The following is a 25991-nucleotide window of genomic DNA, read 5'->3' as shown; positions in this document are numbered from 1 at the left end:
GCATCACTATCATCTCCTATGCTTCTCAAATCCTCTAATTTCCAACTGCCCCTCAGTTTTCCTACTTCCCTGACATCTTGTGCATCACTATTATCTCCTATGCTTCCCAAACCCTCATCTAATTTCCCAACTGACCCTCACTTCTCCTACTTCCACTCCACTCACTTATCATACTTCCCTGTCAACTCCAACTCACGCATATTCTTTCCATTTCCTCACTTACTTTCCGAATTTTTCCTCACTTATTCTACTTCCAATCCTCTCATTCTCCTTCCAACTCCTACCCACTCCTATGCTTCCCACTCCTTCACCTAATTTTCCTAATATCCTGGTCCTAATTCACCGCTCCTTAATTCTCCGACTCTCCCTCACGCCCCATCCATCCCTATCCCCTTCTATGTTTTCCAAACCCTCACCTACTTGTCCAAATTCCCCTCAGTTTTATTTTAACTCAATTATATTATCTGAATTATCACTCAATTATCATATTTCCCCTTCCAACTCCTACCCAATCCAAGCTTTCCACTCCCTCGCTTACTTTCCCGTGTCTAATTCACCTCCCCTTAATTTCCCTACTTTCCTTAACACCTCATGCAACACTATCCCCTCCTATGCTTCCTAAATCGTGATCTAGTTTCCTAACTTCCCTCACTTCTACTAATAATTCCGTCACTTATTATACTTCCCTTCCAACTCCAACCCACTCATATTATTTCCATTCCCATAACTACTTTCCCTAACTTCGTGAGCCTAATTCGCCTGCCTTCAATTATCCCACTTCCCTTAATACCTCAGGCATCATTATCCCCTCCTATACTTTCCCAACCAAAATATAATGTTTCAACTTCCTCTTACTTCTTATTTTAATACCGTCACCGCCCTAAATTTGCATACTTCCTCTTTCAACTCCTACTCACTCCTATGCTTTCCACTTCGTCGCCTACATCACCTTCCCTCAATTCTCATACTTCCCTTCACACCTCATGAATCACAATCCTGTCCTATGCTTCTCGAACCCTCATCTACGTTTCCAAACCCTGATCTACTATCCCAATTTCCCCTTACCTCTACTTGGAATCGCCTCACTAATCGTAATTTTCTTCCAATTCCAACTCACTCATACTTTTTCCATTTCTTCACCTACTTTCCAAACTCCCACTCACTTGTCCTACATACACTCCCCTCATTTATCATACTTTCTCTTCCAACCCCTACCCACTTCTATGCTTTCTACTCCCTCACCTACTTTTCCGTGCCTAATTAACCTCCCCTCGATTCTCCTATTTCCCCTAAAACCTCATCCATCCCCATTTTATTCTATGGTTTCCCTTCCCTCATCTACTTTCCAAATTCTCAATTCTACTTACAATCGCCTCACTTATCATACTTCCCTTACAACTCCTGTCCACTCATATGCTTTCCATTCCCTCACCTATTTTCCCAACTTCCCTTCACTTCACCTACTACCACTTTTTTCATTTTTCATGCTTCCCCTTCTAACTTCTACATACTCCTATGCTTCTGATTCCCTCACCTATTTTCCCTCCCCAATACCTCTACTCCCATTCAATTCCGGGAAAAAAATTCGTCTTACACCCGATCGAAATTACAAGGGTTTCTGCCTAGGACTACGAAACCCTAAAAAATCAGGTCACAATCATAATGATTACCAGAAGGAGAAGTGCCAGGAGTGGCTAAGGAGTGCGTCACATGGGTGGTCATCATCCCGCTTCCCGACAGGGTGTTGGTCGTGGTGCATCCAGAGGAGTTGGTTCGTTGTTGGGGTTGCGATGATAGGGGTTGTTGTTGGTAAATGGAAGAACTGGCCGTGGTAGTTGCACTACTTAAAATTGTGGCTGTATGCTGACTAGAATGAATGGTACTGGATGGTACCGGGGGAAGGTGAAGAGACGGGATGGAGATGATGGGAGCTAGAGGGATGTTCAGGGATGGAGGACCAATAACGCCGGGTCCAATTGAAGGAATTGTTGGTATCGAGGGCATGGGAGGTGGACCGATAGGTGCTGAGCTGATAACTGGTGGAGGTCCAAGGTTAAGGGAGGGTAGATTCGAGCCCATGGGAGAAAGAATAGGTGCAGAAGTGACAGAACAGATGGGAGCAGATCCCAGAGATGATGGACCAATTGGAGCTGCTGAATTGGGAAATTGGGAGAGTCTAGAATGGTAGAGACTCGTTGATGGGTCTGATGATGGAGGTGGAGGATGTGGAACCGAGGACTGATCTTCCTTCCTCTGGTGGTAACTACTACTGGTTGTGGTGCCTCCGTTGCTATTGCTATTGTTATTATTGCAGTTGATGATCGTTCGGTCCCTCTCTCTTTCTCGATTTTGGTCTCTTTCTCGCTCCCTCTCGCTGTGTAACTGAGCCGCTATGGTCGGCTTCCTAGCTGGAACAAATCCCGAACACACTGCTTGGTAACGCTCCACTAATATTATATTTTTGATACCACTGAGAACGCGCAAAGAACATTCCAAGACGATTTTCAACTCTATTGTCTAAAGACAGAAACCTTTTTTCAATATCATTTTTGTTTCTCAGAAAAAAATCAAAAGAAGAAGTGAATGTAGGTTTGAATAGAGGAACCGCAGTGAAAAATTAATTTAGAATCTTTTTTTAGATGCCTAGATATGAAATTAATTTATATTTTTATATTTTTCTGGATAAGGATATTTTATGAGTCGTGTAAAACTAAAAATAATTCTGTTAGTTGCAAGTTATTCTAAAATTCTGATGAGCAGTCAACAAACTTTTCGAGTTAAGATGTACTTTAAAAAAAATAAGGAGCAATTATAAATTAGAAAAACTTAATCAAGTTCCATTTATTGGATTTTCTAAAATCTTAGAACTGATTTTTTTCACGTCTTTCCTATTTTTATATAGATTTTTAAAAAATCCACATGTTTCTTTATTTTTTATATCTCAATTTTATCAATTTTTTTATACATAATACATCTCTTTTCCAATTAAAAATAAACCTTAGAAGGGCAGAAATGGTCAATCAATAATACAAAATTTCGGAATTCTTTAAGTTATACCCAGAATGTTCTTTTCGTGTACACATAGAAGTTACAAATAAATCCAACTGGGGACATGAATTGAAGGGATGAAAGAGGTGAATTTTAACCACAAAAAATAATAATTACAGAGTTCAGAATAACAATATTTTCCATAGTAAAGAAATTAAATTCTGTAGAAAATTAAAATATTGGAATTTCCATAACAAGAACTGTATAAAATTGTTTAAAAAGGATATACAAAATTTCTAATCGATGAACAATAAAATATATAGATGATTGCAAATCTTACCTTTTAAAAGTTACGTAACCATTTTTTATTGCTGGGATCCTTTTCTTATCGAAAATTGTACCCGAAAAAAATCGAAGCACTTGTTACAATGTAATTAAGAAATTAAAATAAACGTGAACTTGTTTCGAAAATCAAATTGGGCAAATTGGAAATGTCTAAAGTCAACAGGAAAAATCTATCCAAAATAGCATAAACAAATGTTATTTCTAAATTCGCCATAGAACAAAAAAAAATAGTCAACAAATTATTAATTAATTTATTACTTAATGAGTTGAAAATTAACCTCTTTCTCATCTTAAAATTAATTTTTTTTTTAATTGAAAAGATAAAATCAGTATTTTTAATTTCGATGCCTTATCAAATATTTTCGATATCGTAGGTACAAAAGCAATAAATATATTCATAACTAAAAATTAGAAAAAAAACATAGGCAGGACAAAGACTTATTCTCATTAAAACAATTCGATAATAGAAAACTAAAAATCTTAAAGTAACGATTCTGATTTCTTTAATTAAAAAAAAACCTAATCCATTCTTCTTTACAAATTCTTTACCATTTTTATAAAATTAATTTTAGACTTATAACTTGGAATTAACAGGGCTGCCACAGACTAATGTATTTGAAAAAAATGACTATATTAAGCTAAAAAGTGATTAAAAGTGACTTACTCTTCACAAAAAAGGAAGCCTTTACAATAACCTAAATAAAATTTTACAATAGAAACTAAAAATCCAGATAATTTTTAAATAAAATAATTTTAATGTTAAATTGCAGACTTTGCCGCCTGAAATGCTCCCAAATCAGGAAAAATAAGTTTATACTAAAAACCACTTTCACTCTAAAAAAAATTTTCAATCAAAACTGGAATTGTTATTTTTCATCGAAAAAAAAACTAATTTTCAACAAAGTAGTTCAATTTTCATCTAAAACAGATTCGTTAATAGCAAAAAATATAACAGATAAATTTGCAGTAAAAATTAAATTTCCCACAAATAAAATAAATTTTCCAACAAAAAAATAGTAGAATTTTAACCAAATAAGACTTTTTAGTCAAGGAAGAAAAAAATGCCTGCCAAATTATTGCATTTTCAAGCAAAAGAACCAATTTTTGACAAAGTAGTTGTTTTATCAAGCCAAAATTATGAAACTTCAACAAAAAGATTCATTTTTAACCAGACTGTTGTATTTTTAACGAAAAAGATTACATTTCTAACCAGAAGAAATGAATTTGAAATAAAATAGATAAATTTTTAATCTAAAACATTAATTTTCAACCAAAAAGTTGAATTTTCTATAAAAAAATATGAATTTTTAACAAAATAGTTGAAGTTTCTAGTACAAAAAAGATAAATTGTAAAATAAAACTGAAATAGTTAACCAGTTAAATTTTTTATCAAGAAAGATTAAATTTTTACCAGAAAAGATATGACTTTTCTGCAAGATTTGAGAAAAGATAAATTTTCAATAAAAAAGTTAATATTCAGCCAAGAAAGATGAATTTTCAAACAAATATCTCAATTTTAAAAGAAAAAATTGATTTTAAACAAAAGAATTGCACCTTCAAGCAAAAGACACGAATTTGTAACAAAAAAATTTAATTTTTAAGAAAAAGTTGAATTTTCAGCCTATAAAGATGTATTTGAAACCAAGAACCCCCCCCCCCCCACCATTCATTTTTAATCTAGAGGAATGAAATTTCTGCTCAAAAAAACGAAATTGATACAAAACCGTTAAATTTTTGAAGAAAGATAAGATTAATTTTTAACTATATAGTTGAATTTTCAACAAAATCATTAAATTTTCAATAAAATAGTTGGGCTTTCGACAACAAAAATTACTTGTTAATTAAAAACGTTCATTTGCAATCAAATAGTTAAACTTTTAAGCGAAATGGACGAATTTTTAACGAAATAGTATTTGTACTTTCGACCAAATGGTCGAATTTTGACAGAAAAAATAATAAACTGCTATAAAAAAGTTGCATTTTCGACCACACAGTTGAATTTTTAAACCCGAAAGACGATTTTTAAAAAATAAAGTTTAATTTCCAACAAAAAAGCTAATTTTTAAACTGGGGAAATGACTTTTCTGCTAAAAAAGAAGTATTTTCTATTCAAAGAGACGAATATAAAGAAAACGGTTGAATTTTGAACTAAAAATATTAATTTTTAACAAAATAATATCATTTTTGGCAGAAAAAATGCATTCCAAGTCAAAAGTATAATAGAAGACTTTGATTGTTGGATTTTCTTATTGGGTTCTATTATATTAGTTCCCATTTTAAAAAATTGGAAATTCCTTGAAAATAGAAAAAATATACATATATTTAAAAAGGGGCGAAAAAGCGTAAAGTCTGATATTAAATAACAGTTTCGCACCACAGATCACTATAGATTTCATATTTAGCCTTGTCCTTAAAAAAGTGACTTTTTCTTTTAAAAAAATTACTGCAAAGTGACTAAAAGTGACTGAGTGGTAGCCCTGGGAATGAAAAATCAAATGGTTAAAAACTGAGAAGAATTTGAAAATCAAATTACCATTGACAATGAATTTTAATTTTGAAGCTAATTACAGTTGCGAAAATACAATAATCTTTATAACAAAATATTCCATGAAATTACATCGAAATTACATTAATTCTTTTTTATGCTTTTGAACTTACCTCGCTTAAATCTACCTTATTCTCTAACTTATTTCAATAATATTAAACGAAGCAATTAAGTATTGGGGATGATTTCCGTAGTCAAATTCACAAAACTATATAATACAGAAAAAAAAAACAGAAAAAAAACAATGAACCTCCGTAGCGATCGCAATCTCACTTGATTATCGGACAATATCGAATCGACGCCAACGAAAACGACAAAAAATGGCAGCTCGCGACATTGCCGAGTCTTTGAATGAATCTTCCCCAAAACTGTTTCAGAAAACGGTTCAAGGGTCAAGAATATCAAGTCCATCAGAATTTTGATCACTTTTTTTTTGTTGCAATATTTATTTTTCAATGATATTCCAAATATACATGTTTACATAATAAATTATATAAAAGTGATATAATTTTGACAAAAGAACAGGCGTGACAAAGTTATGTACATCGGTTTATTCGGTCAGTGTGCTAGGGGCATTGTTCTTTTTTACAATTAAAGAACTCTACCTCGATGTATATTCGATAAACTGAACATTTCTAAAACAGTTGCGGGAACCAACTCAAGAGTGCAGTGCGCCTAATAAAAGAACAGCTTCTTGGCCACTCAATCAACACAAGAAAAATAAAAATAAATAAAAACACACCAAATATAAAAAGGGATATTTCATTTATTGTTACAAATATCTGGGTCTTTTCCAAACTCAGACTCTTGCAAAGTCCAAGCAAATCAGGTCATTAATTATTTTGTTAAACTACTCTAAACATTTTTTTTTTTTTTTCATACATTATTCTACATATATACACGAAAAAGATTGTATATATGTCTCCAAGGAATGAAAATTCGATTATGCAGATTATTGAGTCCCAGAAGAATTAAAAATGTGTAAGAAAAGAATTTCTCTAGCTTCCTTTCGCAAGGGAGAATAATCCAATGTAAAAAAACTCAACTAGAAAGATAGCCCTTCCTTAGGTGTTGTGCACTCTTAGGTTTAAGTCATACAAAGTATTTTATTTTATTGGATAAAGAGACTAACTAGGTATCGATCCTTTAATGATTGTACATTGACAGGCTTATGCAATCGATAGCTTCAGATCGATTATTATATACCCTAACCGAAAAAAGTCATGGAGTCATTTGCGAGACTGACCGAAGGCCGACTTACTTCTTTCGTTCTTTTCTTATTTTTTTCTTTCTTTCTTTCTTTCTTACTTTCTTACTTTCCTTCTTTCTTGGGTATTTTAAAGGTTACTGGAACTATGCATAAGTCAGGCTTTGGTCTGATAAGTGTAAACTGGGTGATCTGCTAAATCGAACCTTAGGAAAAAGCAGCAAGTAGAAGGAGCTCACTATCGTTCTTGCAGAAAAACTCTTGACCCCCCTTTTGTCAATTTTATTTCGAAGATCCAACGAATTTCCGCTCTTGATGTATTTTATACACCAAAAAAACCACAGTTTCTACTTTTAAAATATTTTAACCCATCAAATTGTGTTCTCGGAAAAAGAATGACAAAAGATGAGATCGATCACTTTTAAATCAAGGGAACTCCTTATACCACTTGGTGAAAAAAAAAATTATTCTGCGCTAATCCTAGTGGCACTATCATGGACAGTAGTGTCTGTTTTTTTTGATCATTTGACGGTTAGTTTTCAGGTGAGTGTCGCTCTCATTTTTTTATGCCTCTTCCTAAACCAGCAGACCTGCCTCGAAATTTTCCCCTCAAAAACAATTTACCAATTGAATCTATTAAATAATTTGTTACTAAAAAAAGAAAAAAAAACTTACAATCGTCAACAAAACGAGTACAGTTATTCGATAAAATGAGAATGTAAAAAAGGACCAAATCTGCTGACTGCCAAGGAACTTCCTTCAGAGAACAATCGTAAAACGTACCTATCACAAGTTCTAGGGAAAGTTGGCAAAATAACAAATGTCGAGCGTCGCTGTCCCGATCCTCTAATTCTTATCTAAACGATATTAATTCTAGCTTCGTAAGAAACGATGAACTATGACTATAACTTTCATTAATTATAGTTTAAGATTAGAAGCGTAGTAGTTTTTTTTTTTCTTTTTCAGTTTCTTTCACAGTCAAGGTTATTCTTATAATGACTTTGTTGCACAGTTTGCCAGTCGAATGGCACAATTATGGATTGAAACTATCGGATCACACTGCAACTACCCGTGGAGAAAACGATCGCTTGGCATCGATTACGAATTTAATTAGAGCATGTCGTTTAAATCGTTCAAAATTTCAAAAAACAAAAAAATACAAATAAAAATCGGCCGGCCAAACGATAATCTATCACAGGCCTATTCAACGAGGAGAAATTTCTGCTCGCTGGACAGGGCCGCTCTATCATTTTAATTCACAATATGCTCTTATATCAAGTTATATTAACGCAAACAAGTTAAGGGTAAAAATATTATAATGACTTCATATCACTATAATTTTTTTTTAATTATTCTGAAAAAAATATCCATAAAAACAAAGTTTTTGGACAATTTTTGAAATTACTACTACCCATAAGATCAATAAAAAATTGTTAGGTTAATCCCGTAATATTAATTTGAAAAGATTTCAAGGGATTTCCACGATTTACAAAAATTTCCATCCATTTTTTAAGGAATTTCAACGGATTTCACGGGATTTTAGATTTCAAGAAATTTCAGAAATGTTAAATGATTTCAAAGAGTTGAGAGATTTCCAAAGATTTCAAAAATTTTCAAATATTTTCTAGTATTTCTGAAGGTTTGGAAATATCTGAAAGATTTCAGGATATTTTAAAAGATTCCAAGAAATTTCAATAGATTTCAAGAAATGTACAATCTTTTAGGGTATTTTAAAGGATTTCAAGAAAGTTTCAATAACTTAAAATTTTTTGAAGACATTTCAAACATTTTTGGAAAATTCAAGGAATTTCCAAGTATTTTAATGATTTTAGAAGATTTCAAAGGATTTTATATGGGTTTCAAGAATTTCGAAAGATTCGGAAGGATTGTCTGGTTTTAGGGTATTTTTAAAGATTACAAGCCACTTTTAAAGGATTTCAATATATTTTTGTTAAGATTTTAGAGAATTCGAAGATTTGAAGGTGGTTTCAAATATTTCGAAGTTTTTCCGAAAATTAAAAATTTTTTAACAGATTTTAGAATATTTAAAAACTTCAGTAGATTGAAAAAAAATATTTGAAAATTTTAGTAGATTTAAGAAAATTTCAAAAGATTTTAAAAGTGTTAGGGTATTTAAAAATATTCCAAGAAATTTTTAAGAGCTTTAAAAATTTTCAAGGGATATCAAAAGATTTCAAAGGATTGTAAACATTATAGAAATTTCCAAAGAGATTAAAAAAATGTGAAGAAATTTAAAGGAATATCCTCATATATGTCACAAAATTTGAGCGATTTCAAGCATTTTAAAGATTCTCAAATATTTCAAGGTATTTTCAAAGATTTAAAATTTGCTAAAATATTGTAAATAATTGTAAATATCTTACGATATTTTAAAAGACTCCAAAAAATTTCAATAGATTTCAAGAAATTCCCGAAGATTTTCAGGGTATTGAAAAATATTCCAAGGAATTTTCAAGAGTTTTAAAAAACCGCAACGGATTTATAATAATCTAAAAATAATCCCTTTTAATAAGAAAATTGATTAAAAACCTTATGCAAACTTTTAGATTGTCCAAAAAATTTACAGGACTTAACATTCCTAAAAATCTTAAGTTGTATTATTTTTTTTCAGCATAAAATAACATTTTTAACCAAATTTATCATCAAGATTGCCAATTTTCAACAATTTCATGTTATCTCAGCGTTTTTTTAAACCAAAAATTGGTGTTTTCAAAAAGAAACCGTTAGATTTAAATCCAATTTTTTGATAATAAAATGTTACAGGCTGCAAAAAATTCGGATTGTTTTTCGTCGGATATCGAAATTTTTATTAAAAAATTATTGCATTTTAAAGAAGATTTACAATTTTTTAACAATTTTAGTTTATGTTGGCGTTTGCTTGATCAAAAATTGGTACTTTCAAACAATAATCATAATTTTCTACTATGTTGTGTCAGTGTTTTTCATTGGAAATTATTGGCATTATCAATGCAAAATTAGTAGATTTCAAAGAATATTTACCATTTTTTTAACAACAATGTAAAACAAAAATTAATAAACATAAAAAAAGATGTATAATTTGGAACAATTTTTTTTTCGTTATATTAGTCTTTTCTTGTCGGTAATTATTTGTGATTTTAATTAAAATAATTAGATTTCTAAGAAAATTTACCATTAAAAAAAAAAAAATCGGTAATATTGGTATATTTCACTAAAGAAATTGGCATTTTTAAATAAAAATTATTAGATTTCTAAGATTAATAATTTTTTTAAACAATTTTAAGTTACGTTTGTGACTTACATCGAAAATTGGCATTCTTCATTCAAAATTGTTTTATTTTAAACCAAATTTAGAATCTTTGAAAAGGATTCATTTTCAGCATTTGAAAATATAACACTAAAAATTGAAGAAAATTCCAAATAAAATTTTCACCTTTCATAAGTTGAAAGGTTGAACATTCAACTTGATATGAAAATTTAATAAATAAACCTTTCAATCAATTTTTAAAAATATGAAAAGAGCCGATTTCTTCGAAAATGGAACAATGGAATCTCAGTAAAAAAATCCTAACTCACATAATTTACTTGTTAAGCAAAAAAATATTAGTTTCATAAAATACAATTATTGGCAAAAAATAATTAAATTTTAAAGAATATGTACAATACTTAAGATTATGTTGGTGTTTTTCGTCTAAAACTGGCATGTTTGCTTTTAATTTCTATTAGTTTATATAATAGAAATGATGAAATACAAAAATTTTGTATCAATATTAATTTCATATTTTAATTTAAAAATTGCGTGAAACAAAACAAAAATCGAGCGTCTTTGTTTTCCGGCAAAAATAAAAACTTCTGTAGGTTAATGTAGCCAGATATAACCTTCTATAACGAAAGTTAAATGGTGCATTTAAATAATAGAACAGGCCTGTCCAGCGAGTAGAAGTTTCGACCTGACATTTTACGATTTAACGTTTGTCCATATAGCCGATTTTTTATTTTTGAACTATTTAAACGCCATGCCCTAGATTGAATATAAAAAAAGTAACAAAAAAAAAAAAAAAAAAAGAACGTAAGCAGAGCCTGCGAAAAACGATCTTCGAGGTACTTTTTATAACGCACTGCGTTTCTCAGGCAGTTTTATTTTTTTTTTTGTTCTCTACTGACTCATTGTCCGAACAGCAGCACAAAGCTCTCCCTGTTTCGAGCTTCGAGAATTCGTCGAAGCATAAAGCTCACTTTAAAAAAGTGTTTTTTTTAAGGGCTGTCCGTGTTTTTTGTTCTGTTTCTTTTGTTTTTTGAGGGTAGAAAATAATAACGAATTCGAGTTATTTCTTCGTAATCTAGAATCGTCATCGCAGCAGCAGCAAACGACGTTTCGTGTCTCCGTCGTCGTCGTTGTTATCGGGCTGACAAAAAATTGCTAAAAATAAAAAGACAAGGCTTACCAGATCGCGAGAAAGACATCGCGCGATTTGTAAAAAAGACGATTTTCAGAGAGAATTCTCGGAGATGATTTTTCTGAGATATGTGAGTGAGTGAGTGACTGAGTGAGTGGGTGTTGTGGACGGGCGATCTGGTAAACCTCGACTTGTGCGTGACGGTTTCGTTCAATGGAAGGCAGTGGGGGGTGGAGCGACTCGCTCACCTGCAGTATCAGCAGATGCAGGCGCAGGTGCTGCAATTGGGGCTGTAGGAGCTGAATTTCGAGCTAATCTTCTCCTCTCCTCCTCCTCCCGCATTACAGCCTGCTCTCGTGCCTGCCTCAACCGGTGTTCTTCTTCCAGCTTCAGTCTGGGGGTTGGAGAAAAAAAGAGAAACAATTAGAGAATTTCAATTTAAGAAATTTAAATTCGATTGAAATCAAATTCAAAATCCTATTTAACGTCCAGTAATCAAGTTAATGTATAGAATTCCTGAAAATAAAACTAAGAATTCAACGACCAAATTTGAACAACCACAGGTTGGCCGATTTAAGGGCATGTGATACTTACAGTTTCCCCGGATTTTTTTTCTACAAAAATGAAAATGTTTAAAAACTGAATTCGGAGATGCTATAAAATATCAGAACGGACGTCCCCGGACTCTTTCTTGAGGGATAATAACAAAAAAATGTATTGTGCTAAATAAAAATTGTATCCATATGCATTATTTTGAGGTTATGTCGTTTTTCATCTCTGACTTTCCGATAATCTGGAAGTTATTTATGAAATAAACTTTTTTGATTGCCTGCAAACAAGGTTAGTTCCGGCAGATTAGTTACTATGTTTATTTGTAAGTCCAAAGTTTTCGTCCAAAAATATTGTGTAGTTTGGAATTAACGCTCGGGTGAATTGTAACACACATAACCTCGAAATATACACGCACGCTGTTAGCAATATCCAAAATTTTTTGATAAAAATTTCCCAAATTTTTAAGACAAAATATTTATTATTCTAGAAAAAAAGCCGGGGGAACTTAAAACTGGTAAAATCGACAATTTTCTAAGTATCACATGCCCTTAACTTAATAATGTTAAAATTAAATACAATTAAACTGCCAAATTGAACATTTTAAACTTTTGCAAATTATGGAGTTCAAACATTCAGATTTAATTCCAAAAATATAAATTAACGTTATTATTTTCAATGCTCTAAATAGTCTAAATTGAAGAATCAATCAATGGACTTGAGAAATTTTTAAATTATATCATTTTTCCTATAATAGTAGATTATGTACCTAGGCAGTAAAGTTGAATCACCGCTCTTTTTTCTGTCTATAAATTGGCGCTTGATTGTACCGCTCACGCACGAGCGTAGGGGGAAATTATAAGTCCAAAATCCACTTCATAGTTTAACGTAATTGTAAAATAAAATTTTCTCCCTCTTTTCTTTAACTTTTGGTTTTTCAAATCTCACTCACTTCATTCTCCTTACTGTTACTTTACGTGTCGCGCGTAGCTGTACAATAAAGTGCTATTTTACTTCCTCCGCTCTGCGAGCAGGAAAAGGGCGGTTATTCTGCTTACTTCAGATAAATGTTTTTAACTCCTACCAAATAAAATACTTCCTTAAATTCATCCACATTCATGTTTGAAAATTTTGCTTTCAATTTTCCTCGAAAATGTTTTTTATTCTTCTGAAATAATTAAAAATTCTTAAAAAGCTTCTAAATTTTGTGTTCGAAATCGGTCAAAATCTGTATTTGGTTTCAAATTAGGCCGTGGATTATTTGGACAGAAATTCTGGTACGAATAGCCGGATTTTGTCGGTAGACATAAATACTTCGTGTAAATTATATAAAATCATTTTCTATTGGTTATTTATACATTAAAAGTCAACAATTTTACTTAAATTAAATTTCTTTTAATAGAGCAATTAAAATTGTAACGTTCAAACAAGTTTAGGTTTTTTGTTTAGTTTTGAACATTTAATTTATAATTACTAATTTTAAATGGACAGCCAGATATTTCTAAATATTAAGTAATAGTTCTTTTTCTCAATTAAAAAATTTCAAATTGAATGGTTTAAAAATGCAATATTTTAGACTGAAATAATATTTGAAAATGTAATAAAAGCCTTTGATTATGAATATATTATTTTGAAGTTACTTAAAAATTGAAAATAGTTTATAAAGTTTCAATCGGATGTTAAAATTTGTTTAACTTATATGAATTTCCAATTTGAACCAGTATAGTTTTTAACGTTAAATTATGGAAATTCTATAATTGTGAACTGATTCCGAATCGTCTTGTAAAGTCAATTATTATTCACTTTTTAATTCTTAAAGTACAATTCTATTTTAAAAATCATGAATTAATTTATATTCACAGTTGATAAACTAAAAATGATTTTCATCAACAATCTTAGATTTTAAACGCTTCTAATTTTTAATTGTTTAAGTCTTTGAAACTGCACTGTGAAATTCTTTAAATTGAAATGTACACTTAAAAATTAAAAATCTAAAGTGAAAAATAGACAAAGTCTAAGATTTTTGAATTACGCATTCCAAACTGAATGATATCATAAATGAAAAAGATAACAATTTAACTAATTATTTTTAAAAAACTATTAAAATCAAAGTTTGACAGATTTTAGTTCCTAAAAATTGGTTAAATTCCCAGTCAAAAAATATATTCACTGTCATTTTCCGATTTTCCAAGTCCAACAGCCACCCTAACCGACCATAAAATGCTCCTATTGTAATTTATAAAAGATCCCTTAAAAAAAAAGAATTTGTATAAGGGAAATAAATGTTCTTTTTACACGGTATCTTTTTTTAAATTACTATAGGAACATTTCAAGGTGGTTATCCAAATTTGGTCGTTAGATTCTTGGTTTTATTTTCAAGAATTCTATACATTAACTAGAAAATTGTTATACAATTCTTTAATTCAAGCATCAGCTTAAAGATCAGGCCTCGGACTTACTTCAAAAAATAAATAGTGTCATAAATTCGAAAAAATAATGTCATTAAATTGTTCCAGTTATAAATTTACGTACAGTCTGAATTTAAAAGTGTATCGCTCGTAATTATTTTTTTTTACTTTTTCTAAACTATTTTTTTCAATAATTAACAATGTTATTCTATAATTTACAAATAATCAAATTTACTTTTAATTCATTTCCATTTTTTTGCTTTTGTTGAAAATTCGACAATTTTTTAAAAAAGTCATACTTTTTAGTTTAAAATTCAACTGTTTTGTTAAATATTCGTATTTTTGGCTTAAAAATGCAACAATTAGATTAAATTTCTATTTCATTCTTGATGAAAAAAATTTTTTTTTTACATTGAACTGTTTTGTAAAAAATTCTAATTTTTTGCTCGAGAATTCAACAATTGTGCAGACAACTTAACTATATGGTGAACATTTAACTCTTTGGTTAAAAATTCGTACTTTTTTTTTTTAAATTCGTCTTTTTTGGTAGAAAATTATTTTTTTGATTGTTTGGTTACAAATTAATCTGTTTTGGCCGAGGATTAAAGTATTTTGTAGAAAATTCGTGTTTGCTGGTTAAAAAAAAACTGTTTAATATATTAAGTTAAAATCTTTTTTTGTTAAAATATCAATTATTACATTTTTCGTTTAAAATTAATCTTTTGCGGTTGAAAATGGAAAGTTAATTTTTTGTCGTGAAAAATTCGTAATCATGATTTTAGTTAAATATTCGTGTTTTTTGTTGTTAAAAGTTAATGTTTCAACTGAAATTTTTAATATCTTTTTGAAATTTAATTGTTTTTTTTTATTAAAAAAAAAATAAAATTCGAATTTTCGGCTTGAATCTTCCATAACTGGGCAGATAAATTAAATATTTGGTACAAAATTTATGAATTTTTTTAAAAATATCGCCTTTTTTGGTAGAAAATGAATTTTTATTGTTTGGTTACAAATAAATCTGTTTTGGCTACGAATGTTTTATATTAATTTTTTTTTTTGAATATCAACTATTAAATTTTTCGTTAAAAATTAATCTTTTTCGGTTATAATAGAATGCATTTTTTTGTTAAAAATCGTAATCACGATTTCAGTTAAAACTTCGTTCTTTTCTTTTTGTTAAAAATTAATTTTTCAAGAGACAAATTTAATATTTTCTTTTAAATTATTTTACTTATTAAATAAAAAATCGTATTTCCCGCTCTAATATTCAATATTTCGATATAAAATTGATTATGTGGTTAAAAATTTAACTGTGTTTGCAAATTTTTTTGTTGATGATACAACTGATTGGCAGAAAATTAACTTTTTTAAAATGAAAATTCATATTCTTGGGTAGAAAATTCAACTGTTTTGTATTAAATTCGTCTATTTCATAGAAAATTCATTTTTTTATTAAACATTAATTCTCTCAAATGAAAATTGAACTACACTATTTCTTTTAAGTGATATTTTTTATATTGAAAATTCAACTATTCAATTAAAAAGGTTTAGAAACAAAAAAAATATATAAGATAAAAATGATTCAAATAAAATTTAGACTAACCAATTGTTTAAACCATTAAGCTGAAAGTTAAAATGTTTTGTAAAACGCTCACGTTTTTGGTTAAAAATGCTACTATCTGAATGAAAATTAATCTGTTTTATTTGAGGAATCACCTTTTTTTAAATAAGATTTTACCCATTAACAATTACTAAAAAGTTAAAAAAATATTTGTTTAGGAAAAGTACAATTATAGTGGCATTATCGGACAATTGTGACAAAATAGTGTCTTTGGTTTTTTTTTTGAAGTAGTAGCAAAATAGTATCATCAGTCAAAAAAAAAGTATCAAATAGTTTACGAGTGCGGTGAGTCCGTGACCCTGAGCCTGTACGTTTTTTTTTATTCGGAAATTCGTATACCGTAGCGGTAAAATCAATCAATTTTAATTTTCAAGTTTTAATTTAAATACTGAGTTATGAATTGTTTATAAGACCACGAGGTTAACAGCAATGTCTTAAGTAATTATATGCAAAAATATTGATTCAAAGTATAAATTATGATAAGCAGACATTCAAAGTAGCTTTGGGAATAAAGTGCATTTAAAAATGTAAAATCATTTCGGTTTCGAAAACAATTAGCTATTAAGCTATTTTAAATTATTAAATTAAAATGCTGAAAATTTGGAGATAAAACATTTGTATCGTACGATATTAAAATATTTTTAGAGAAAAAGAAAAAAATTTTTTAAATTTAAAATCATCCGAAAATTAAAAAAATGTTTCAAAAGTTAGAGAATTTCTACAAAAGATAATTTAAATGTAAAGGATAATAAATTTGAAATTTCTCAATTTTAATTTAAAATAATTTAATTCCGTTTATAAAAGATTCTATGTTAATATGTTAAAAATATAATAAGATTAGGAATTAAGATTCTGGTTTTGAAATATTAATAGTAACTTCGAGGGGAATTTTTAAAATAAACTTTTACGGCCATCCTGATATAATATTCTCGTAAGTAAATTATTTCTCTTGCATTTTTATTTCTTAATTTTTTGCAGTTGCTTCCCCACGGCGATTATTCTTGTAGTTAAAAATTGGATTATTTAGTTGAAAGTCCAACAATTTTGTGAAATAGTCTATTTCATAAAAAAATTAATCTGTTTTATTAGAACTGTAATCCTTTTTCGTTGAAATAATTACCATTCCATTTTTTTTAATTCATCTTTTTTTATTGAAAATTTCTCTAATTGATCGAAAATTCATCTGTTTGGTTGAAAAATCGTTTTTATTTTGAATAAAATCATTTTTTTTAATGAAATTTAAACTATTCCAATTGAACATTCATAATTTGTGTCGAAAATTCATCTCTTTGGTTGAAAGTTGAACTATTTTTTTAAAAATTGATCTTTCTTAATTTAAAATTCAATTACTTGAACGAATCTTTATCTACTTTATTAAACAAAAATTTTTTGGTTAAAAATATAACTGTTTTAGAGAAAATTTGTTTTTCGTCTTGGAAGTTTAACAATTTGCTTGAACTTATTTTTAATTTTCTTTATTTTGAAAACTTCATCATTTTGTTCAAGATTCCTTTTTTCTTTGTGTTAAAAATTGATTTTTTAAAATGAAAATTTGACTTTTTTATGCTTTATTCGAAAAACAACTAAAATCTTTCTTGTAGTAAAATCAAACTATTTTGTTGAAAATTCGTTCTTTTTAGTTTAGAAATACATATGTTTTAGTAGAAATTTTACCTTTTTTAAAATACATGGAACTATTTGGTTGAAAATTGGTCTTTTTTTATTCAATTCCACTGTTTTTCATTTAATATTTAAGTACTTCATAGTTGAAATATAAACTATTAGATTAGATTATTCGTTAAAAATTCATCTTCTTTGTTTGAAATTGATCAAGTTAGTTGGAGAATGAACCAGAATAAAAAAAAATTTTGCTATAAAGATTTTATTTGAGTTTAAAATTCATCTACATCTTCACTAATTTGAAACTTTTTTTTCAATTATAAATTAAACTACTTGCGTGAAATTTAAACTGTATTGACCAACTATTTTTCTGTTTGAAAACTAATGTTTTTTTATTGAAGATTTACTTTGCCCATCTATGGTTGAAAGAAGGCTTTTTGTTATTGATAATTCATCTTTTTTGTAAAAAATTTAATTTTCCGGGTTGAAAATGCAACGTTTTTTGGCCGAAGTTTAATATGCTTTATTTGAAAAATCCAACATTTGATAGAAAATTCCAGTGTTGTGTTCAAAATTTATTTATTTTGTTGGAAATTCAAGCATTTTATTAAAAAATCTTATTTTTGGTCGAAAATTGAAAAGCTTTGTTGAAAATTCGTACTTTTGGATTAAACAAATAAATTAATTAAAAATATTGATATTTTTTTAGTTTATTTCATCTATTTCGATGAGAATTCGACTTTTTTGGTTGAATATTCATAATTTTAGTTGAAAGATCATCTCTTTGATTGGAAGGGTAACTATTTCGCTGAAGATTCGCCTTTTTTGTCACAAAATTAAATTATTTAGTTGAAAATCCATCTTTGTGTTAGAAAATTGAAGCATTTGCTTTAAAAAATTTAGGTATTTGGTCAATAAGTCAAATTTTTTGGTCGAAAATTTACAAGTTTTCTTTAACTTTCGTCCATTTGGACAGAAAAATCGTTCAATCATGGAGAAATTTGTTTGCTGTTAATAAAAACTTAATTGTCTTCTTCAAAATTAAATTATTTGGTTGAAAATGTAACGGAGATTGGTTGAGGTTTAATCTCTTTTGTTTGAAAATTGCACCATTTTGTCGAAAATTGAATTATTTTGTTGAAAATTGAACTATTTACTTAAAAAGTAATATTTTCGGTCAAAAATGTAACTGCTTTGTAAAAAACTTATCTTGTTGAATTGAAAACGTTAAAAATATTAGAAGATTAAAATACTGGTTTTTTGAATATTAACGGCCAGGAAAAATTAAACACTGCTCAGGAAGAAATTAGGAAATTTTTGGAATAAATTTTTTCGACCACCCTATTTGTCGAATGGAATTTTAATATTAAATACTATTTTAAAGAAAATTAAAAAGAATGAGAATAAAAATTCAAAATCTTATTTCAGCGCTACCGCGGACGCGTTTCCGAATAAAAACAAATAATTGTTTATTTGCAGTGTTAGAAAATGGTGGAAAATTGATAAATACCGTTCATGCATCACCGGGGACATCATGCTCAGAGATCCTGGTCGTATCATCTCAGGACTGTATCCTAAACCGTAGAGAGGATACGTTGGCAGACCAGGAAACAAGGGCGGTCTTAGCATACCACATCTTTCCAAATACAATTGTTCTTCTATCCTGAAAAACATAAAAAAAGAGGAGATTTAGCTTAAATCGTTTAAATTTAAGAAAATTTAAATTAATTAAAAATAAAAATTAAAATTAAATAAAAATTAAATAAAAATAAAAATAGATTAAATTAAAATTGATATTAAAATTAATTTCATTTCATTTAATTAAATTTAGTTTAAATTTCGTAAAAAATCGTAATCGCGAGATCCCTAGAAGTTGTTTTCAGTTTCATCTTTGCTGAGATTTAAAAAAACGTAGTTCCAAATGTAGATTTTTGAATTATTCGAAATACAGAAGATTTTTCACCATTTTTAAACGTTTTATGTGAATACACGAATTCTCGAGACCACTAGAAATATTTTCAATGAATTTTCAGTTTGAAAAATTAATTTTAAGAGAAAATTGAAAAATATTTTAAAACATTACGAATATTTTTCTAAAAATTTCGAAACAGAATGTAGGATATTTTAAAGCAAAATTTTTCAATTTTGTGAGGGTGAGAAATTTGGGAAAAAATTCGAGTAAGTTTAGGAAATATATTTCGATGTTTTGAAACGACCTAAATGTAATTTAAGCTTGAAAAGATTTACAAAATTTGCAAAACAACAAAATTTAGATTTTTGAAGAATTGGAAAGTAAAATTATAAAGCTTTTTAAGCACTTTGAAAGGTTTCAAGAGTATAAAGAATTGTTCCTAAAATTCCTCGGAACATTTTAAAAGTCAACAAATATTTCAAAAAATGTCAAACAAACTGTAGACTTTTGAGGATTTCGAAATAAAATGTTGTATCTAAATAAGGATTTTCAATGTTTTTTATATAATAAAAAAATTTGGTTAAAGATTCAAATCTTTCGATTAAAATTAAACTATTTGGTTGCAGATTAACTTTTTTGTTAAAAGTTCATATTTTCGGGTTGAAAATTCAACTGTTTTGTAGAAAATTCGCCTTTTTGGGTGGAATCTGCAACTCTTTTGATTGAAAAGTCATCTTTCTGGATTAAAAATTGTATTATTTTGATAAAAGATTCAGAAATCTTTGTGAAAAATTAACTTTTTTGTTGAACATTCACATTTTCGAGTAGAGAATTTAACTCTTCTTCAATATTCACTTTGATGGTTAAAAATTCATCTGATCAGACGAAAATGTAACTATTTTGTTGAAAATTAAGACTTGCAATTTAAAAAATTAAATCTTTGAATAAGAATTCACACAATTTGAAATAAAAAACTTTTAAACGCTATTAATTCAAAATTTTATATTTATAAAGCTTTAATTATCCATTTATTCCATTTTTAATGTTCTCAATTAAAATGATACAATTTGTTCTAGTTTTAAGTTTCAATTTTCAAAGTTTCACTGCGATTAAACTTGAAACTAAATATAGCAAACTTCTGAAAAAAAATCAGAAAAAAGTCGATTACTCCCTTTTTTTTTATTCGCAAGATATAAAAAAGAAATTTCTTCTAAGTTATGTCTTAAAAAACGCATCAGGCACAAACTATTTCTTCTTTAAGATCTAAAATTATTCATCAATTTTTTAATTTAGATAAATCAATATTTTTCAATTTAAGTCATAGTTTTTTATTACAAATACAACTTTCCTGTTGAAAATTAATCTCTTTGGCTTAAAATTTCCACAATTTGATTGAACTTTTTTTTCTTGCCTAACAAATTCTTTAAATTTAAAATTCAACTATTTCCTTTGACACTCATCTTTTTGATTTAAAACTTCATCTCTTTCTGTTTTGATTGAAAATTATAAATTTTCACTGAAAATTTTCCACTTTCCGCGTTAAAAAATCAACAATTTTTTCGAAAATTCGTAGTTTCGATTCGAAAATTCAACAATTTGGTAGAAAATTGTAAAATATTTCGTTGAAAATTTATACATATAGTTTGAAATTCCTCTTTTTTTTGTGCCAAAATCAATTTTTCTTGTCACAAATTAAGTATTTTCTTGAAAATTCTTTTCTTTTTTAATTTCACAGTTTATTTTTATTTCGTATGAACATATTTTTTGTTGAAATATAAATTATTACATTTTTCGTTGAAAATTAATCGTTTTGATAGGTTGAAAATTCAACTCCTTCGTTGCAAATTGAACTACTTTCTTTAAAAAATTAATTATTTTGGTTGAAGATTTATAATTTTAGTTAAAAATTCCATTTCAACTGAAAATTGCACTATTTTGTTTTACAGAAAATTCGTCTATTTGACTTAAAAGTTCGATAATTTTGTATAAAATTCAACTATTTGGTAAAAAATTAAAAAGTTTTGTAAAAAAAATGTTTTCTTTGTTTAAAATTAATTAATTATATTAATTCCATTATTCAAAGTTTTTAGTTGACAATTTATGTAATTGGTTAAAAATTCGTCCTTTTTTAAAGAAAAGTCCAAAATTTTATATAAAATTAATGTATTTTATGGCAAATTCTTCTTTGTTGGTTAAATCCAACTGTTTATTTTTTTATCAAGATCTTTTTTATTGTAATTAAAATTATTACATGTTTCGTTAAAAATTTATCTCGTTAGGTTGCAAATTTAACTCCTTGGTTGAAAGTTGATCTACTTTCTTGAACGTTATTTTTTGCTTGAAGATTCATAATTTTAGTTAAAAATTCCTTGTTTTTGTTAAAAAGTTAGTTTTTAACTGAAAATGCAACAATATCTTTGATGTAACTATTTTGTTAAAAATTCGTCTTCTTTGGTACAAAATTAAACAATAAAAATTTATTTATTGCACTGTTGGTTAAAAATTGATTTTTGTATTTAAAAAATCCCCTTCTTCAATTAAAACAATATAGACACGAGAAAGGCATGTATAAATATAAAATTAATAAAATAAAAATGGGAGTAAAAATCACATCCATTGTTCAGACTATTTAGTTGCAAATTTATATAATTTTAAAAAAATTCGTATTTTTTAGTAGAAAATTAACATTTTTTGGGCGAAAATTCAACAATTTAGATAAAAACGTCTTTGGAAATGTATGATAACTTAAGATAAATAACGCAAAATTTAATTTAAAAATGTCAAAATTTTTCGGGAATATTGAAGATAATGTATGGTAACTTAAGATAAATTACCCAAAATTTAATTTAAAATTTATATAAATTTCCGGAAATTTAAGGTGATTTACGTTTTATTGATTAATTATACGTAACTTTCCATAAATTACCGGAAAATTCTATTATCTGCAATCGTAAAATGCGAGCTCATAGACGTATAATTATCATTATTAACGTCTGACGTCATTTTTCACTCACTAGGGAGTAAAACGTCGAATTTTAGCTCCGCTTTATAGGCGTCGAAGGGGCTGAAATCGCAGGCATGTTTCATAAATAATAAATAAATAAAAAAATAAATATTTTCTCACCTATAAGCGTGCTGTAGGTGTGGTGGTGGGTAGAGGCTATGATGATAAGGACTGTAGGCTGATGGGTCTAGGGCAAAAGGAGGTGGTGCATGTGCCTGATGATGTTCGGGCCGATAAGGTTGAAAACCAGATCGGGCCAGTAATTCAGAAGCTGTGGCAGTCACATTATGTTTGCTGGTTTCGGCAGGCCTGGCAGTTGTAAATAAAGAAGGCATTTCTTCTGGTCTGCGCTCATGCGTCGATCGTTCCTGAAACATTCAAGAAAATCATTAGTAGTTTTCAAAAAATCTCAAGTTTTAAACTTCAATTACAAATAAACAGTAAACCAAAACCCAAAAAAATCGAATCGTAAATTAAAAACTACAGTGAAACTCTTCTATAGCGCAGATTTAGGGGCTGACGGTGGGTGGAAACTAACTCATTATAGCCTGCTCCGCTTTTGTTTGAAGGGCTATAGAAGGGAGGGTTATTAAAGAGTTTCACTGAATTTTAATTTTTCCGGCACTTAGAATATTAACATAGTGAAGGAAAAGGCCTTCACTATATTAATAGTGCAAATTAATAACTTCCCTTTACTTTCTTTGTACCTTTTAACGGAGTGGAAAAAAAATTAATTTTCAAAACTCCCTGATTATCTCTGACCAATTTTTCATTCTCCCTGGCCATTAATATTCGAGGACCACAATTTTAACTTTGTAAAATTCTTGACATAAAATTGATTATAAACGGAATAAAATTAATTCAAATTTTAACTTAAAAATTTCACAAATTTTGTAAATAATTTCAACCAGAAAGATGACTGTATACCATAAAATAGGAACTTTCTATCCAAACGGACGAATTTTTAACAAAAAAGTTGAACTTTCGCCCAAAGAAGATAATCTTTAAACAAAATGGTTAAATTTTCAACAAAATAAATAAATTCTTAACAAAATAGTTGAATATTTAACCAAATACTTGATGAATTCAAAACCTATCAAGATGATTTTTCAACCTAATAGCTCAATCTTCAAATAAAAAAGATTAATCTTCAATCAAAAACTATTGCTTTTTTAAGAAAAAAAATATGGATCTTTGATCCAAAAGGATGCATTTTCTGTCCAAATAGACAAATGTGCAAAAAAATAGTTTAATTTTAGAAAAAAATAAGATGGCACTTTAACAAATAATTCAGTTTTCAAAAGAGAATAAAATTTTCAATAAAATAGTTGAATTTTTAACCAAATACTTAAATTTCCAACAAACAAAGATTATTCTTCAACCAACCAAGTAGTCGACTTTTCAAATAAAAAATAATAAACATCTACCAAAAACTTTTTCAAGAAAAAGGTACAATTTCTACCAAAATAAAATGAATTTTCGAACAAGAAGATTAATTTTTTACTAAAGGAGAATAATTCTCAACAAAAAATGAACTTTCATCCAAATAGTTTAATTTAAAAAAAAAAAAGTTTAATCCAACCAAAAAAGATGATTGAAAAAAAATGGTTCAAATATCAACCAAATAGTTGAATTTTCAAACAAATAAGATTAATCCTTAACAAAAAATGTAATAGTTGATATTCCAATCAAAAAGATTGAAATTCTAACAGAATAGATGAATTTTAAAACAAAAAGACAAATTTTTAACCAAGAATATTGATTTTCTACCAAAAAGACGTGTTTAAAAAAAACTAATTTCTAAACAAATAATTGAATTTTCAATTAAGATGGTTACATTTTCAACCAAATTCTTGAATTTTTAAACAAAAAAAGTATAAGTTGAATTTCCAAAAAAAAAAAACGAAGAATTCTCAACAAAAATGTAATATTGAATATTCGAAGCGAAAAAGATTAATTTTCTACCAAAAACGATGAAGCTTCTAACGATTATAAAAAATTTTAACTAAAAAAGATACATTTTCAATAAGACATGGAAAAGTTAAATTTTCAGTAAAAATAATTAAATTTCCAGAACAAAATTACACGAAATTTCAAAAAAATAAAATCGCTTATAAATTAAACAAAACAATTAACAATTAAAATGGTTTAAATTTTAACTGATTTTTTTCCTTAAAAAAAGTAAAGAAATCGCTAACTCCTAACCCAAAAGTGGATAATTTCCAACACGAAAAGTGATTAGTGTACAATAATATTATGACCAATGCTCTTTTAAAATTAAGAGTTTTCAAAAGAATTCAATGAAATTTATCAGGATTCCAGGTGAATTCGGCCAAATTCAGGATAAATTCATGAGCTTCAAAACAATTGAAGTTAAATTAAAAGAATCCCAAATAATTGAAAACGATTAAAAAAATTCCTATAGATTTTAGTGAAATTTGAGAGAATTTAGAGGAGTTTAAGGAAAATGAGAAGAAATTAATTAAAATAATAAAAATTCAAGGTAGATTACAAAAAATTTGGTGTTTTTTTTCAAATAAGTTTTTAATAATGTAGGGTAATTCAAATTGAGTGAATTTAGAAGAATTGAAGTAAATTAAAAGAATTGAAGAGAATTCGAATGAATTCAAACGTATTTTATATAATTCAGGATAAAATATAAAGAACTCAGCGTGAATTACAGATGAGTTTAGGCTGATTAAAAAAAATTGAAACTCTTTAAATCTTTGAAAATTAAATCCCTCATTGCTTGTAAGTAAATTTTTTATAATCCTTCAAAATATTGTAAAATCTCGTGAAATTTTATGGAATATGATATTTCCTAAGATCCTGTAAAATTTTTCAACATACTTTGAGAGTTTTTAAATCCCCTAAAATCCTTAGAAATTCCTTGAAATATTTATAATTTTTTGAAAATGCCTTGGTATCTTTTAAAATACCCTAAAATATATCAAATTATTTCAAAACCTTTGAAATCCCTTCAAATTATTAAAAAATACTCAATATTCCTTGGACTCTTTTAAAATACCACAAAATCTTTGAAATCCTTTGAAATCCCTTTGAAATTATTTAAATCTATTCAAACATCTTCAGAAACTGATCAAATATCGGATAATACTTTAAATCCTTTAAAATCCCCCCAAATTATTGAAATCTATTGAAAGTTTTTCCGAATATTTCAAAAAACGCGAAAATATTTCAAACCCTTTGAAATCTTTACTGCTGCCCGAATATAAGTAACAATAAATTCTTATGGAAAGTATTATTTTATACGTCCAAATACTTGAGAAGGCTTTCTCGTCCTAATTAATTTCGCCTGCTAAAATTTATGCATTAGTTAAAATGTCGATGCCTTAAATGTTTCACTATACGTTTTTCCAGAGAAAGACCACTTA

The 25991-nt window shown here is 27.9% G+C and overlaps 1 protein-coding gene across 2 annotated transcripts in view; it reads right to left on the bottom strand.

The window, feature by feature from the left end:
* LOC117178991 overlaps positions 1–25991 on the bottom strand; it is a 292457-nt gene that overhangs the window by 22219 nt on the left and 244247 nt on the right. For both annotated transcript variants that reach the window (XM_033370592.1, XM_033370593.1), the window contains 4 exons: positions 22717–22964; positions 19191–19343; positions 11731–11876; positions 1671–2408 (listed from right to left, as the gene is read on the bottom strand). In XM_033370592.1, the coding sequence (XP_033226483.1) occupies positions 1671–2408; positions 11731–11876; positions 19191–19343; positions 22717–22964 (1285 nt within the window). The remainder of the gene's footprint in view (positions 1–1670; positions 2409–11730; positions 11877–19190; positions 19344–22716; positions 22965–25991) is intronic.

The sequence above is a fragment of the Belonocnema kinseyi genome, chromosome 8 (assembly GCF_010883055.1).
Source record: "Belonocnema kinseyi isolate 2016_QV_RU_SX_M_011 chromosome 8, B_treatae_v1, whole genome shotgun sequence".
In the NCBI taxonomy this organism is placed as follows: Eukaryota; Metazoa; Arthropoda; class Insecta; order Hymenoptera; family Cynipidae; genus Belonocnema; species Belonocnema kinseyi.
The sequence above is the reverse complement of the archived record's forward strand: the minus strand, read 5'-3'. Positions and strand labels throughout refer to the sequence as shown.